The 15,504-nt window shown below is 28.4% G+C and overlaps 1 protein-coding gene across 1 annotated transcript in view; it reads right to left on the reverse strand.

The window, feature by feature from the left end:
• Positions 1-835: 835 nt before the first annotated feature.
• The window catches only part of LOC111633821 (transcriptional repressor protein YY1-like), a 56,897-nt gene continuing 42,228 nt past the window's right edge, over positions 836-15,504 (reverse strand). The window contains exons 3-6 of the mRNA XM_023378457.1: positions 12,287-12,344; positions 9,512-9,670; positions 5,854-6,023; positions 836-2,111 (exon numbers count right to left, since the gene is read on the reverse strand). Coding sequence (XP_023234225.1) covers positions 2,045-2,111; positions 5,854-6,023; positions 9,512-9,670; positions 12,287-12,344 — 454 coding nt within the window. The 3' untranslated portion in view covers positions 836-2,044. The remainder of the gene's footprint in view (positions 2,112-5,853; positions 6,024-9,511; positions 9,671-12,286; positions 12,345-15,504) is intronic.

Here is a 15,504-nt window from a genome sequence, read left to right on the forward strand (position 1 = left end):
TCTTCATTGTAAAATGGGATTTTATGTACTATACTTTATATTATTAAACGGATTTATTATTGTGAAATTTTACAGGAATGTTCAATAATAATATAATGTAATGTGCAATATTTAATTATTTTCTGCAAATTCTAAAAACATTTTCTGTTAGCCTATTTGTAAAATTAAATTGATATAAAAATTAAGAATAATAATTTATATCTTTTTCCTTAAAACAGACTCTTCCTATGTAATGTCAATAACTGAAAGTATTTATCATTAATTCTTATATATTGATTCAGCCAAAATAAAACTGGGATGTAGAAATCAGTGTTTGGTAATAAAATGTTTTTTGAGACCAAAATGTATCATCATCAGATCAATGTTTTATTAAAAACAACAAATGTAAACTGAAGAAAATGAAGAATTTTTATTGAAAATGAATAAAATATTTTAAATCCAATTTTACTGAAACTTTGAAGTTTATGACAACAATAAAAATGAAAAAATTACAAATTAAAAACACCAGAACTTACAATGAAATGAAAACAATTACACAAATGATTTAAATTAACTTTTAATGGAATGTTGATCGGACAAGACATTTTGGTCTTGAAAAATGTCTTATCACTAAACACTTAGCTTATACATCCAATTTTAATGTATTTTTGACTTTGTTGATATTAAAACCAACAGGAAAATTTAATTAATAATTAATGCAAATTTAAAAATTTTATGACATTTTTCATTTTAAGATATAAAAAATTTCTTAAGCTAAGTATGGAAAGAAAATATATCTTCATATAAAATTATTTTTGGAAATTAATTGGTCTATTAGTTTCATATTACATGATTCTCATTTGTACTTTATTTACTTTATTTGTATCTTTAATTATTATTTATTTATTATGATCTTAAAACCAGAACATATGGAATAAGAGATCAACAATAATAGTATAGAAGTGTTTATTGTTGGTGAGCGAATAAATGACAAAGTGCAAATATTCATTTCTGAGAAACCTACCATATTTACCTGAACAAAACAATCAATCTATTGATTCTGTATGAAATAATGGCATATTGGCACTGTAATAACAAAAAGTTTGTGTTTATGTTGTACAATTTGTTAAAATCAAAATTCTAAACTGAATTTTAGAAAGAAAAATAATTAATTCAAAAAATTATAAATGAATGTTAGGACACTTGGAAAATCATAATGATTGAATATAACAAATTATTATTTTATGCTAAATTACAATTAAATCTGTGAAGGATAAACTGATATACCACAATCTGATGTAAAATCATATGATATATATACTGATTAAGGGGAAAACACTTTATATTACAATGTTTAATAGCCTCTGAGCTATTGCTACAGATTTACCACATAACTAATTGTTAATGTGTATTTTTCCATGTTTTCAAAAAAATTTTTTTATTGTTTCACATAAGCAGTTGACGTATTCCACTCTTCCATTATAAACATTTCAGGATGATTTGTGGTGACAGTCAAAAACATAATGTTGAAGATCCAAGTTCAAATAAAAAACTTCACAACAAGGGAAATGGAATGACATATTAAATAGCCACTCCAAGTAATGCATCTAAAAAATGTACAGAAAAAGAAGTGCTTTGTTTTTTACTCCACATTGTCATAATTAATATATAGAAAATACATCCTTTACACAGAAGAAGGTATTTTTGAGATGCAGCATTTCCATAGAGTACAAAGAAATTAAAATATCAATACACAAGCTTTGTACATAGTATACAGATTGATGGACTTGTCACGTAACGTGAGAAAGTAAGTAGTGCTAACTTCCTGGCTTTGAAACCTCCAGCAAACCTACTGAAACAAAAATTCATGCTGCGTTTCCGTGACGGTTGTTGTTTTATCCATCGATAAATGAGGTACCGATAATGCCAGGAGAACAGGATACCCAATGTCGTGTCCCAAGTATAAAATGTCCTTAGTTAATATATACTGTGATTGTACACATGTCAATTTTACTAAGGACTCTTGGGTAACAAGTTCTTGTGCACTATTTTCTCACCTGGTGTTTCATTCCTGTTCAAAAGCAAATGTTATTTGCTGTGATTCCATAGATGCAATCCTTTGGGCATTATTCCTTAAAAAAATAATTAATTTTAATTAACAATTCTGAATGTAATTTTTATTAGACAATATATTTAAAACATATAAATCCACATCAGAAAAATAATTTTTATTACTTTATATTATTAAGGTTTTATATAATGTGAAAAATTGAATAATTAGGTTCCAAGTCAATCTTCATTTCTATACATATATGGTTATGGTGTGACTGGGGGTTCTGGATGTTATTAAAGACACAAATATTTCAGATTTTCTCTTCAATATACAAATATGTATATTGAAGATTTGAGAGATTTTCTTTATACCTAAAACCTAAAAGTCTCATCTAGGGAATTCGATCCCGGTCCTTATTTCTAATCCCGGGATTTCGGGATTATACTTATTCGATCCCGGGATCATTTCGGTATTGAGGGTTAATAAAAAATAAGAAAATCTTACAGAAATTAAAAATCAAAATTTAGACAAAAATCAACGTATTTTACGGTATACACCTAGTTAATTTAATCACTCTAATTAATCAGACTTACAGTCAGACTAACCAGACTTAAAATCACTGTCTTCATGTTAAATTTATTCTTTTTTAAGCATCACTGAGATCTCTTTAAACTCACATAAATTGAAAAAACTTTTATGTAACAAACTATGCAAATAAACCTTGAAAATTCACAAAAATCTCTCTTAACATCGACTAAATAGACTACTTTCATATAACAACCTAGTAAGTAGGTAGTAAAGTAAGTTTCTTAGGAAAAAGTATTTAAAAATAATATTAATCAGTCACATTTTTCTTAAATATAAAGAAAACTAATTTAATAGGAACATTCTAATTTGAATTGCGAAAATATGATCTGAGAAATAACAACGCATCTAGTGTCTCATCACCAAGTCTGCTTCTCAATTTGTTGCACATATATGCAGCTGCAGAGAAAACGCGTTTAGGTTGATGGAAGTTGGAGGAATCGTTAGTAAATACTTATAAGCTTCGAGGACACGGGGAGGATGGAAGAAAACAGTCCGGTCGACACGGATCGGGATTGTAGGAGTAAAGGCTATAATCCCGATTGTTTCGATCATTGTAAGCATGTTTTTCAAAAAATAAACGCGTTAATTTTGTAAATTCGGTCTCTGTGTGAGTCTCTCAGCGTTCAGCAAACCACTACCCCGAAACGTAAAAAGACTTTCTCGCATCATCCTGACAGATCGCGGACAAGGCGAGGGTCATAACCTTTTCACCTAAGGTCGACCCCCCCTAAGCGAGTAGCGTCAGGTCTATATTAACCACACTGGCAAAACAAGATGGCTGACACATTGACAGGTAAAACGCACTGAGTAGTGCTCTCGACTGCGCCAGAAAATCGATTGGCGCCCGCGAAAATTCAAAAATACAAAAATGAAGTATATTACCAAGTAACCCAGTGAGAACTGCTTGCCTATCATTTTAGTTGAAAATACAAGAAGTTTTATTCCAAGCAAGCATCGCAAGCCCGCTTGGTTAATTTCTGCTGCTTGCTTGGAATAAAATTTCTTGTATTTTATATTAAAATGATAGGCAAGCAATTCTGTTAAAAGCACTGGCACTGAACGTTTCGCTTCATGCAGTCTATTTTGCAATTTTTTTAAAATGATGTCAATCCCGAAAATCCCGGAATTAGGAAAACTTAATCCCGAAAATTTTGGGACTGAAAAGTAGTCGGGATCCCGATTTTCGAGATCCCGGGATCAAATCCTCTAGTCTCATCTAAACTAATTCAATCAATTTTTTTGGCATATTTTACTTTATAGTAATGTTTTTATTTATTTACATATATGGAAAATAAATAATTATTGTGTTGATGTATAAAAATTAATTTCTTGAGCTGGTTGTATAATCATATTTGTAACTATATCATATGCAAACATTTATCAATTTACAATATATGTATCCACTTCAGATAAATTGAGATGCATAAATTATTTGTCAATTTAAATGCCAATTGCATTAATTATATATAGCATCAATGTTCCACAAAACACCCTACATTTATTGTGATGTGAATCATTCTAAATAAAGGCTGAGAACCACCAATCTAATGTAATGATTATATCATAACTGCTTTAGAGATTTCTGTTCTTATGCTTCCATAGTAACACAATAGCATTCCTGAGGATAAATAATTAACTATTTGGTTTTTTGTATATTTTATACTCCATAAAAAGCATTTCCATTTATGTATTGAATGTTTGTTACAGCTTGTTCTGATAATTTTAAAGTAATTGCCATCAGAAATCAGGGCAATAAACAGATACACAAAAAATACATTATGGTCTTAAATAAACTTTGCAATTATAAAGCATCCAGCTAATATTTGAGATTTGAAGTAAAAACAGATTTAAAGGATATATGTATATTTGTCCTTTCAACACACTGTAAGATCATGAAATATGTATATAATACAAAATATAGGCATACCTATTAGAAAACATATTTCATCAAACACTTCAAAACCTTTATATAGCACCAGTTAAGAATTTTAATTAGATATATTAAAGACAAATGTTTTCAATCTACATCTATGATCTGCTTCAGGTCTTTTAAATTTCTCTTTTTCCTATATAAATTAAAGTGTGCATTTTAATTTTACCTGTTTTTAAAACCAAATATTTTGTTTGTTTGTTTGTTTTGATTTACTGTTAAAGATGCTTGTAAAAGGCCAACTTGGCCACAGTGTCTTTTGAGGAAAAAAAAAAAAAAAATACAATGAAAACAAAGACAAGGGATGGCATCTTATATGGTAAAATTGGGTTGTATACTTTATCTTCTTTAAATAAACTTAAATATACTTGTTTACCTTCCTGATCACTGTTGTTATTTTAAAATTGCCATAACAAGTTTCATTTTTTGAGATCTTATTAATACAGTTCTAGATTTAAACAAATTATCTATTTCATTAATAATTAACTCTTAACATAAATATAAAACTTATTTGTGATTAACAGAACTGTGAGTCATATTAATGTAATCAATTATATTAATAATTCTACAGAAATAAAAATAAACTGGGTCTAATTGTACATCTACAAAACCTTAGTATCTCCAGTTGTAAATTTTTTTTATTAGCAACTAACATTTTCAATCTTAAACAGATCTTCAGGTCTGAATACACAACTGAATTAGAATGCGAAAAAAAATATACTAGTATAAAAAACTGGAACAACCAATAAGCAAATACATAGTGTAATTAGATATAAAATAAAAATAAAAAAAGAAATATCAGTAACGATTTTTTAAAAGTACAAAAAATGAAATTATTATTTAAAATATAATGCACGGTTATATGTTCCAATTTTTTAAACTAGTATGTTCTATTATGCATTCTAATTCAATTGTGTATTCAGATCTGAAGATCTGTTTAAAATCAAAAATGTCAGTCACTAATAAAAAAATTTACAACTGGAGATTCTAAGGTTTGTGGTTGTTTTTTTAATTATATTAATATATTAATTTTTTCCCCATATTTTGAAACCATGTCGTATTTTTTATTTGTTTTATAAGCGCAACGTAGCATAATAACGATCACTTGGCACGATTCATTTCTTTATTTCAATTTTCGTTGAAGACTCCAACGAAAATTGAAATAAAGAAATGAATCGTGTCAAGTGATTGTTACTACGCTACATTGCGCTTATAAAACAAATATTAATTTTTTTGTTAAAAATGTTATTTAACTTTCTAGATTACAGTAAAGCACAAATTAAAAAAAAAAAAAAAAACCTACTTAGCTTTAGCATGTGTGAGGATATGAGACTTCAAATTAGTTGACTGTGCAAATTTTTTGCTGCAACCATCAAACGGACAAACATATGGTCTGTCACCAGTGTGAATTCGTACATGAGTCCGAAGATTAAAATCTAGAGAAAATCGTTTTCCACAACCTTCAAATGTACACTGTAAAAAATATTATCATCATAAAAGAAAATATAGGTAATAATTTTTAATATTGTGTATCCAAAATTTATTATCCATTTAAAAAAAATTATATTTAGTATATAAAAATACATCATATACTAAAAACAACCAAACTTAATTTTTGGATTTCATTTTGCTCTATTAAACAATTTCTAGATTTTAATAGTAGTACATATTATCATTTTTTGAAACTACAGATAAATTTTCAAACATGTATGATATGAAGAAAGATAAGTTATATCACAGGTTCTCAAACTTATTTCGACCACCACCCACTTTGAGATTAAAAAAAATCTAGTGTCCCATATTTTTTAACTTACCTTTTTATATTACCATCTGTTGCATATCTCAAAACCAGTTATTGCAAATATAATGTTTAAACATGCATTATTATATGGATAGGATAGATAGGGTGTGACCCATATCCTATTTCTGAGATCAAAGAATGTTTCAATGAGAAGAAATAAAACTCATATTTAATCACTGAACCTTCTGCTGCCCCCCTGAAAGCCTCCAGCATCCAGAAGAGGGCATTATTGCCCATTTTGAGAAAGGATGATTTGTATGAATGTAAAGGTGTCTCAGAATAAATTTTCAACTTTAAAAATGAATAAAATGTCAATTATGGGGTACCACTAGAGGGCAATGAGTACATTTGGTAGAGGAGAGTGCAGATTTGTTAGCAACAACATCACAATGGTCAGCTGAGCAATATGCATTTATCATAGAGGCCTTTTTCAAGACAAACAATTCTTATGCAGTTTCTAAAAGCCAGTTTTATGTTTGGTGTAATATCTGTTATTTGAGTGATGCACCAAGCATCAATCTTGTCTGTTCATGAGTGAAAAGATTTAGGGTGCCATCCTCAGCACTAAATACTTGAAAATCAGGTTGAATAAGAACTATGATAAAAAATGTGGACATTGTATCAGTGGCTGTTCTATGATGTAACTGAGACACAGTGTGCAAATATGCAGCTGTTCTTGGCATCCATCATTTGTTGGTTCATTGGATTTTAAAGTTAAACCCGTGCTTACATCCACATACTGTCCAAACTGTGCAGGAAACAATGGATTATGAAAAATGTAAGTCTTATTGTAAAAAAATGCTGAAAGATATTGTTTCCAATAATGGCTTAACTAATGTTTTTTGGAGTGTTGAGGCCCACTCCCACCTTAAAAGATACATTAACAAACAAAACTGTCACTGCTGGTCTGAACAAACCCCTAAAAACAAACATTGGAGAACATTATACAATCATTGACTGACAGTTTGGTGTGTGATGTCTTTGGTACGAATTATTGGTCTGTATTTCTTTGAGAATGGCTAAGTTACTCACTTACTGTCAATAGTATATGCTATTAAGAAATGAAAAAAATTTATTAATACCAAAGCTTTATCAGTATCCTGCCTATAATGCAAATACCTGGTTTCAGCAGGATGGAGCAACAGCACACTTCAAAAGTCTCAATGAGCAATGTTCAAGAATTTTTTCGGGGTAAAGTTATCTCAAAGTTCAGTGATTCTTTCATACACTGGCTTCCAAGGCCACTTGAACTTACCCCTATTGATTATTTTTTGTAGGGCTATCTCATGAGAAAAGTCTAGATGGCCTTCTAAAACAATATTCAACAGTTAGAGCAAAAAAAAAAAAAAAAAAAAATTAGAGCCAAAAATAAACACTATCCCTGCAGAAATTTTTTAGTGAATCATCAGTAGAGATATCCTGATACCCCAAAGTATTGATACATGCCAGTATCAGCACCAGGTATCAAAACTGGAAATCTTCTGAAATGTCACATCGCCTTTTAGTTGTTTTTACTGCTGTACTATACTCATTACAATGAAGGCTAAATGGGCCCCAGAGCAGCAATTAATATTTTGTAGGTTGTTCCAGGAAATTGAATCCTGACTATCTGGTTCAGAAGTCAGTGTGCCAATCAGTACTTCAGTTTGGACTCATATGATGCCCTGTGTACACAAAACAAGCCCCAGATCTACAGTCCTGCTAATGAGCTCTGTGGGTACTACTATGCATGGGATAGGGGTGGAAAAAAATTGTTTGTAAAGAGATAAAACAGTTTTTACATTGAAAGTTCTTACTGTGTTCAAGTTTTACAAATGTCAGTGTAAACAAGTATATACAAATTGTAGCTCATTTTAAACATCACTAATGGTCCAAGTTGATTAACAAACAAAAGTACTGCATAATATCTAAGTAAATATTTATAAATAGTAATCAGAACTCTAATGTATAGATTCTGGAAATGAAATTTAATGTAGTACATTTATTGCTTTTTGGTCATTATATATATTTTTTATATAAGTTTAACTTGACCAAAAATAGTAAAATTCCATTTCATTTTCTGATTTGCTGCAAATTCCAGTTTTGGTTGGACTTTACTTTAGGTATCGGATCTGATATTATATTTTTCACAGACAGGTAAAGTCAATACTAGTATCAGTATCAAATTAAAAGTTTTGAATACGAAAAGTATTTGGTACTGAAGGAAAGTTTAGTGGTACCTTGATTTACAAGTTTAATTTGTTCTATGACGGAACTTGTAACTCAAATTACTCATATGTCAAATCAATTTGCCCCATCAAAATGAAGTTAATCTGTTCCAGATCCCCAAAACACCGCAATTTTTTTGTTACATGTTTTGAAATAAGAAAAATGTACTTATAAATAACAAATACTGTATAAAAACACAATAGAATGTATTGCAACAAACTGGTTTTGTGTGGCATTCACTTCATAGGTAAAGAAAGATAAGATGGAAAAGTTGAGAAATGAAAGAGAGTGGTGCTGCGCACAACATAGAAGTGAACTAATGCCTAAGTCACTTGATCATATGTTTTTCTATAAGCTAACTTGTCAGACATTGGAAGAGTAACAAAAATGACGAAATTACGGCAGTTTTCCATCTTTTTCTTAATCTATGATTTGCTGCACCAACTAGTGGTGGGGTATCTGAAGCTGGCTTGTAACTCAAATTTTAGCTCTCAACTCAAAGCAAAAAACTGGCCGAGAGATGGCTCATCTTGAAAAACTTTAAGTCAAGGTACCACTGTATTGATACAGTACCAGTAGTATCAGAACATCCCTAATCATCAGTAATATGAAGGGTAGATTGGAGGCATGCTGTTACCAAGATAGATGACATCTTAATGATGTAATTTTTCAAAGATGAAATACACATATGTTTACTATAATATTTCATTAATAAAAATTTTTCAGTTAATTAGATTTGGAGTTTTATTTAATTTTTTAATTGTAAATTTATTCTGAGACATGCTGTATTATATTCAGAGATATAAACATAAAATAACAGAATAAAATTAAGAAAACCAAGTATGTTGCATATAAGTTTATAAAAAGTCTGCAAAATCTGAACCCAGTAAAAGCAAACATCCTTAGAAACATAGTTTTTATTTTAACCTTTTGTTAGTAACAAATAACTAACCTGGAATGGCTTTTCTCCTGTATGTACCAACTGATGCCGTTTAAGTTTAGAACTTTCCACGAAAGCCTTACCACACTCAGCACACACATGAACTCTGGGTCCATGAGTATGAAGATGTTTTCTCATTGCAGAATTGTCACGAAACATTTTAGTACATCCCTAAAAATATAAAATTACTTACTCAGAAATGAAATAATCTACATAATTCATGATCATAAAATAACTTGAAATGAGATTGATAAAATATCCTTTTTTTTTCTTTTTTTTGTGAACTTTGATGCTTATTTTTATAAAACATATTTTTATGAACAATTCTATACTATTATATACAACTGACGTAATGAATCAAGCTGTTCATAAAATAAATTTAAGACAAAATTCAAATATGAAATTTTTTATACAATTAAAACATTCAATGATATATCAGGGTAATGAAATAGACATAAATAACAGCTAATCATGTAAACAAGATTTGGGGAAAATTTATGGCAGAAAAAATATTATTAAGGTAGTAGCAAAAAAAAGTAATGTAATTAAAAGTGAAATTGTAATGTTGTTTCTTCTGTTTCTGATCAGTTCAGTCACTCATTATATCACTGCCTACTTACACAATTATGTGCTTGCAAATAGGGATGAGTAAGTCTTGGTTACCAAATCACAGTTTTGATTTTTACAAAAACTGAAACCAAAACATGGCTTTAAAAAATACCAAAAAGGAAGCCATTTTTATTTCAAAATTTTATTCAACACCATTTTAAATGGATAGAATTTTTCATTAGCTTGAATTGAAACAAAACAGTCACTCTTCCCCCCACATGGGAAATTTGTAAATTAATAAACTGCATTAAAAACTTTTCTAAATTGTCTCAACTAAATAGCCAAACAAAAGTTTTATCAATACTCTATAGACATAATTTACCTTTATTTTTATATTTTTTCATAGATTTATTATACAATAAAAAATATTAATGTTGAAAAATCATAAAAATATGGTTCATTTAAAATAGTAAGGATGATGATGGTGATAAAAAGTCAGTCAAAAAATCTAAAAAGTTCATCTTTTTGCAAAAAACTTGGTGCATTTCTTAAATAATTTTGTTACTGTTGTGATATACATTTGTTGCTCACTTTTCCAGCAGACCATTGTACAAGTTACAAATGTTTTCAACTGTTTGAGAAGCCTGCTTTGGGGTGTTCTCTTGTTTGATCTTCATTGTTGAAAATTTAAAAGATTTGAAATTTCAAAGTTCATACAAGAGAACAACCCAAGGTAGGATCCTCAAAAAAAAAAACTAAAAACATTTGTAACCTGTACAATGGTCTACTGGAAAAGTGAGCAAGATGTGTATATCACAATAGTTATGTTGGTTCCAGTATCTATAACTCATTCAAGAGATTTTATGTTTTTTGAACTTCAAAACATCCATTAATTAGCACCCAATGCTAAAAATAGGTCATTTATGGCATAAACTTCAATTTTATTTTTATTAATCAACATATATGCATTTATAATTGTACATGCTATCAATACAATTGATAAACAGTTAAAATTGTATTTGCTATCCTATGATGATGACACACAATTAAATAATTATTTGTATGATTTAATTTGAATTTCTCAAACTATGTAGAAATAATTATTAATTGCTTCATAAATTGTTGTTTTATTTGTGTGCAATAATTTTCAGGAATGTTTTGGGTCCTGAAAATATTCTGCAACAGTGATTATTTATAGCAAGACAATATTGTTACTTGATTGTTATAAGTCAGTATTATATAGCAGTAAATAAACTTACTCTAAGTTTATTTACTGCTGTATAATTTATTCTTTCTAATATAATATTAATTTCATATATAAATTCTTTTTAATTTTTGAAATATTGTGGTAATATTATCTAAACTTTTCATTTGGAATTTCTGAGTAGTCAGGTACATTTCATTAGTCTCACCACTAACATCTGAGAGTCATTTAGCTTTTAAGTCATATTTTAAATACCATTGTGATATACGAACAACTCTGAACAATTATTTTATACATATATATAAAAAATACATACATATATGCTTTGTTTTTTTTTATTAAACATCTATTAACAGATTTTTCTTATAAATCATTTATAAAACACAGACTATACATAAATCTGAAATCATTATATTGCTAATGTTTAGCTAATCTGTACCTTCAGAAGAAGTTTCCAGCAATCACCCAACATTGCAAAATGCCAAGTGCAAATCTTTTTGGTTCCTTTCAGTGGTCAGCTTTGGGCATTTCCATTGAAGATTTGCATTGGAATTCAAACTGAGAAATTCCAGTGTGTTAAAAAAAAAATGGTTCAAATGCTAATGCATATCTTCAATGGAAATGTCTGAAGATGGCCACTGAAAGGGGCCAAAAATGTTTGCACTTGGGATTTTGCAACATCAGGTGATTGCTGGAAATATGTGAAAGGCACAAAATAACACAGATTAGTGTTATTTTGGATTAATAAGCCTATAAGAAAAAATATTTTTATAAAAATAATAAATGGATAAAAATTGTTGGAAATCTTGATTTAAGCTAAAATCTTTAAATTTCAATTTAACTTTAAAAACAATTTTAATTATTACTATGATACGCTTCTTATCTAGACTTCTTAATGGCTTGTGAACACTAAGATTGGCCTTACTTTACCACTAGACTTATTACACCATCATTGATAGTGTAATAAGTCTAGCGGTAAAGTAAGACCAATCTTAGCGCTCACAAGTCAATTTTAATTATATTAAAAAACTTACTTTATGGGGGCAAGCAATTGTTCTTGCAATATCATCACTTTGTTTTCGAGGTTTCATCCTAAAACATAAAAAAAAAATTGAATTGTGAAATTATAAATTACAAAAATTAAGTTTTAAACAACAGAAAGAATACAGTGCTATAAAGTAATGTAAAGACTGAAACAGAATGTCAAACATATTGTCAATTGTTTGACAATCTTCTGCTTAAACATTTTGAAATTAAATGTAAATCAATACTTTTCCTAATCAGAATTCAGAGAGAATACATTTAAATTTAAAAGGAAATTCAGAGAAAGATTTATAGAATTTTTTTATTGAACAAAATGTATGAAATAAGAATTGCATAACATAAAAACTTGATAATTTAATTATTCAAATGAACCACTATACAGTGGTTCATATTGGGCTACATTATGACTACATCTCATGTTAAATTAATGATCTGAAATAATTTAGAATATTCTGGAAGAAAAGCTCAGCCTAGAGGGAACTTGAACCCAAAACATCTGCTTACAGTGCAAATGCATTGCCAGCCATGTTACTTGGACCTCCATCTAATCACTTCCTGACCACTTAAATAATTTTAGATGTAACCATTACTAGTCAACTCACCCACTTTTCATTTTCCTAATTTGTAATGGATACCTGAATATTATTGTAATTTCTTTCAGATTATTTTAAATTAAAACTTATTTATTTCTAATTATTAAATTTAACAAGAAACTGTAGTTTAACTGCTACCATTTCATTACTTAATTCCTTAATAATTTATTAGCCATCATGTAGTCAAATATAAACCCAGCAGATTGGTTTGAATAATAAAAATTACACTATAACAAATTGAATTTTAAAATCGAATGTAGAATTTTAATGATTTATAAACTGATAACAAACATTATTCTTAACTTAAATGTTTAAAATCAAATGTGATGTTTGTGACAACAAAAGAAACAACAAAACATGTTATGAATTCTATTATATGATGCCAAAGTTTTTTAACTTCAATATTGATGATGATAACAGAAAAGCTAAAGATTATATATTCACGATGAAATATTCTGAAACTCACTCATTCAGTCACATTTAACACCTCAAATTAAAATCGGTATTCACCATACATTAATTCTAGACATAAATCTTAAATCTGAATCATGATTTAGCTTGCTGCTATCAAGTTAATTCTTGAATTACAAATTATGGCATGCACTATTTGAATTTTTCATAAAATAGCATTAACCAATTTAATTTTTAAGGCAATTTTAAGCTCTTTTGAAAATAAGTAATCAATTCATCATAACAGGATTTCCAGTTAGAAAATTCTATCCTTTCTTTTTCACTTGATCTTTATTTACTTTAATTATCATTACTATTATTATTTTTTAAGTTTGCAACAGAATACTGTAAGGTCTTGTTTTATGCGGTGGATACGTTCTACAGAAAAGCGCATATAAAAAATTTGCATAAAAAAGACTTTACTTGCCTTGAAAAAGTAGGGATACGTTCCGTAATTTTCTAAAATCGCATAAAACCAAAACAACGAGTTAAAATTAACTTAAAACCGCATAAAAAAGTTTGCAGAAATTAAAAGAAATAGGCTGCTTAATAAATTACTTCGAATGTCTGAAAGAAATTCATATAAAAGCTTAAAATAAACTTGTATTCAAACTTAATTCAGTTTATTTTATTGAAAAGTAATACAAGGGGAATCCCCGAATTGCAAAAGCTCACTCTAAAAACAANATTTCTGTTCTTATGCTTCCATAGTAACACAATAGCATTCCTGAGGATAAATAATTAACTATTTGGTTTTTTGTATATTTTATACTCCATAAAAAGCATTTCCATTTATGTATTGAATGTTTGTTACAGCTTGTTCTGATAATTTTAAAGTAATTGCCATCAGAAATCAGGGCAATAAACAGATACACAAAAAATACATTATGGTCTTAAATAAACTTTGCAATTATAAAGCATCCAGCTAATATTTGAGATTTGAAGTAAAAACAGATTTAAAGGATATATGTATATTTGTCCTTTCAACACACTGTAAGATCATGAAATATGTATATAATACAAAATATAGGCATACCTATTAGAAAACATATTTCATCAAACACTTCAAAACCTTTATATAGCACCAGTTAAGAATTTTAATTAGATATATTAAAGACAAATGTTTTCAATCTACATCTATGATCTGCTTCAGGTCTTTTAAATTTCTCTTTTTCCTATATAAATTAAAGTGTGCATTTTAATTTTACCTGTTTTTAAAACCAAATATTTTGTTTGTTTGTTTGTTTTGATTTACTGTTAAAGATGCTTGTAAAAGGCCAACTTGGCCACAGTGTCTTTTGAGGAAAAAAAAAAAAAATACAATGAAAACAAAGACAAGGGATGGCATCTTATATGGTAAAATTGGGTTGTATACTTTATCTTCTTTAAATAAACTTAAATATACTTGTTTACCTTCCTGATCACTGTTGTTATTTTAAAATTGCCATAAAAAGTTTCATTTTTTGAGATCTTATTAATACAGTTCTATTCCTGTTCAAAAGCAAATGTTATTTGCTGTGATTCCATAGATGCAATCCTTTGGGCATTATTCCTTAAAAAAATAATTAATTTTAATTAACAATTCTGAATGTAATTTTTATTAGACAATATATTTAAAACATATAAATCCACATCAGAAAAATAATTTTTATTACTTTATATTATTAAGGTTTTATATAATGTGAAAAATTGAATAATTAGGTTCCAAGTCAATCTTCATTTCTATACATATATGGTTATGGTGTGACTGGGGGTTCTGGATGTTATTAAAGACACAAATATTTCAGATTTTCTCTTCAATATACAAATATGTATATTGAAGATTTGAGAGATTTTCTTTATACCTAAAACCTAAAAGTCTCATCTAGGGAATTCGATCCCGGTCCTTATTTCTAATCCCGGGATTTCGGGATTATACTTATTCGATCCCGGGATCATTTCGGTATTGAGGGTTAATAAAAAATAAGAAAATCTTACAGAAATTAAAAATCAAAATTTAGACAAAAATCAACGTATTTTACGGTATACACCTAGTTAATTTAATCACTCTAATTAATCAGACTTACAGTCAGACTAACCAGACTTAAAATCACTGTCTTCATGTTAAATTTATTCTTTTTTAAGCATCACTGAGATCTCTTTAAACTCACATAAATTGAAAAAAC

The sequence above is a fragment of the Centruroides sculpturatus genome, unplaced genomic scaffold (genome assembly GCF_000671375.1).
Source record: "Centruroides sculpturatus isolate CEXI.00-Female unplaced genomic scaffold, Cexi_2.0 scaffold742, whole genome shotgun sequence".
Lineage (NCBI taxonomy): Eukaryota > Metazoa > Arthropoda > Arachnida > Scorpiones > Buthidae > Centruroides > Centruroides sculpturatus.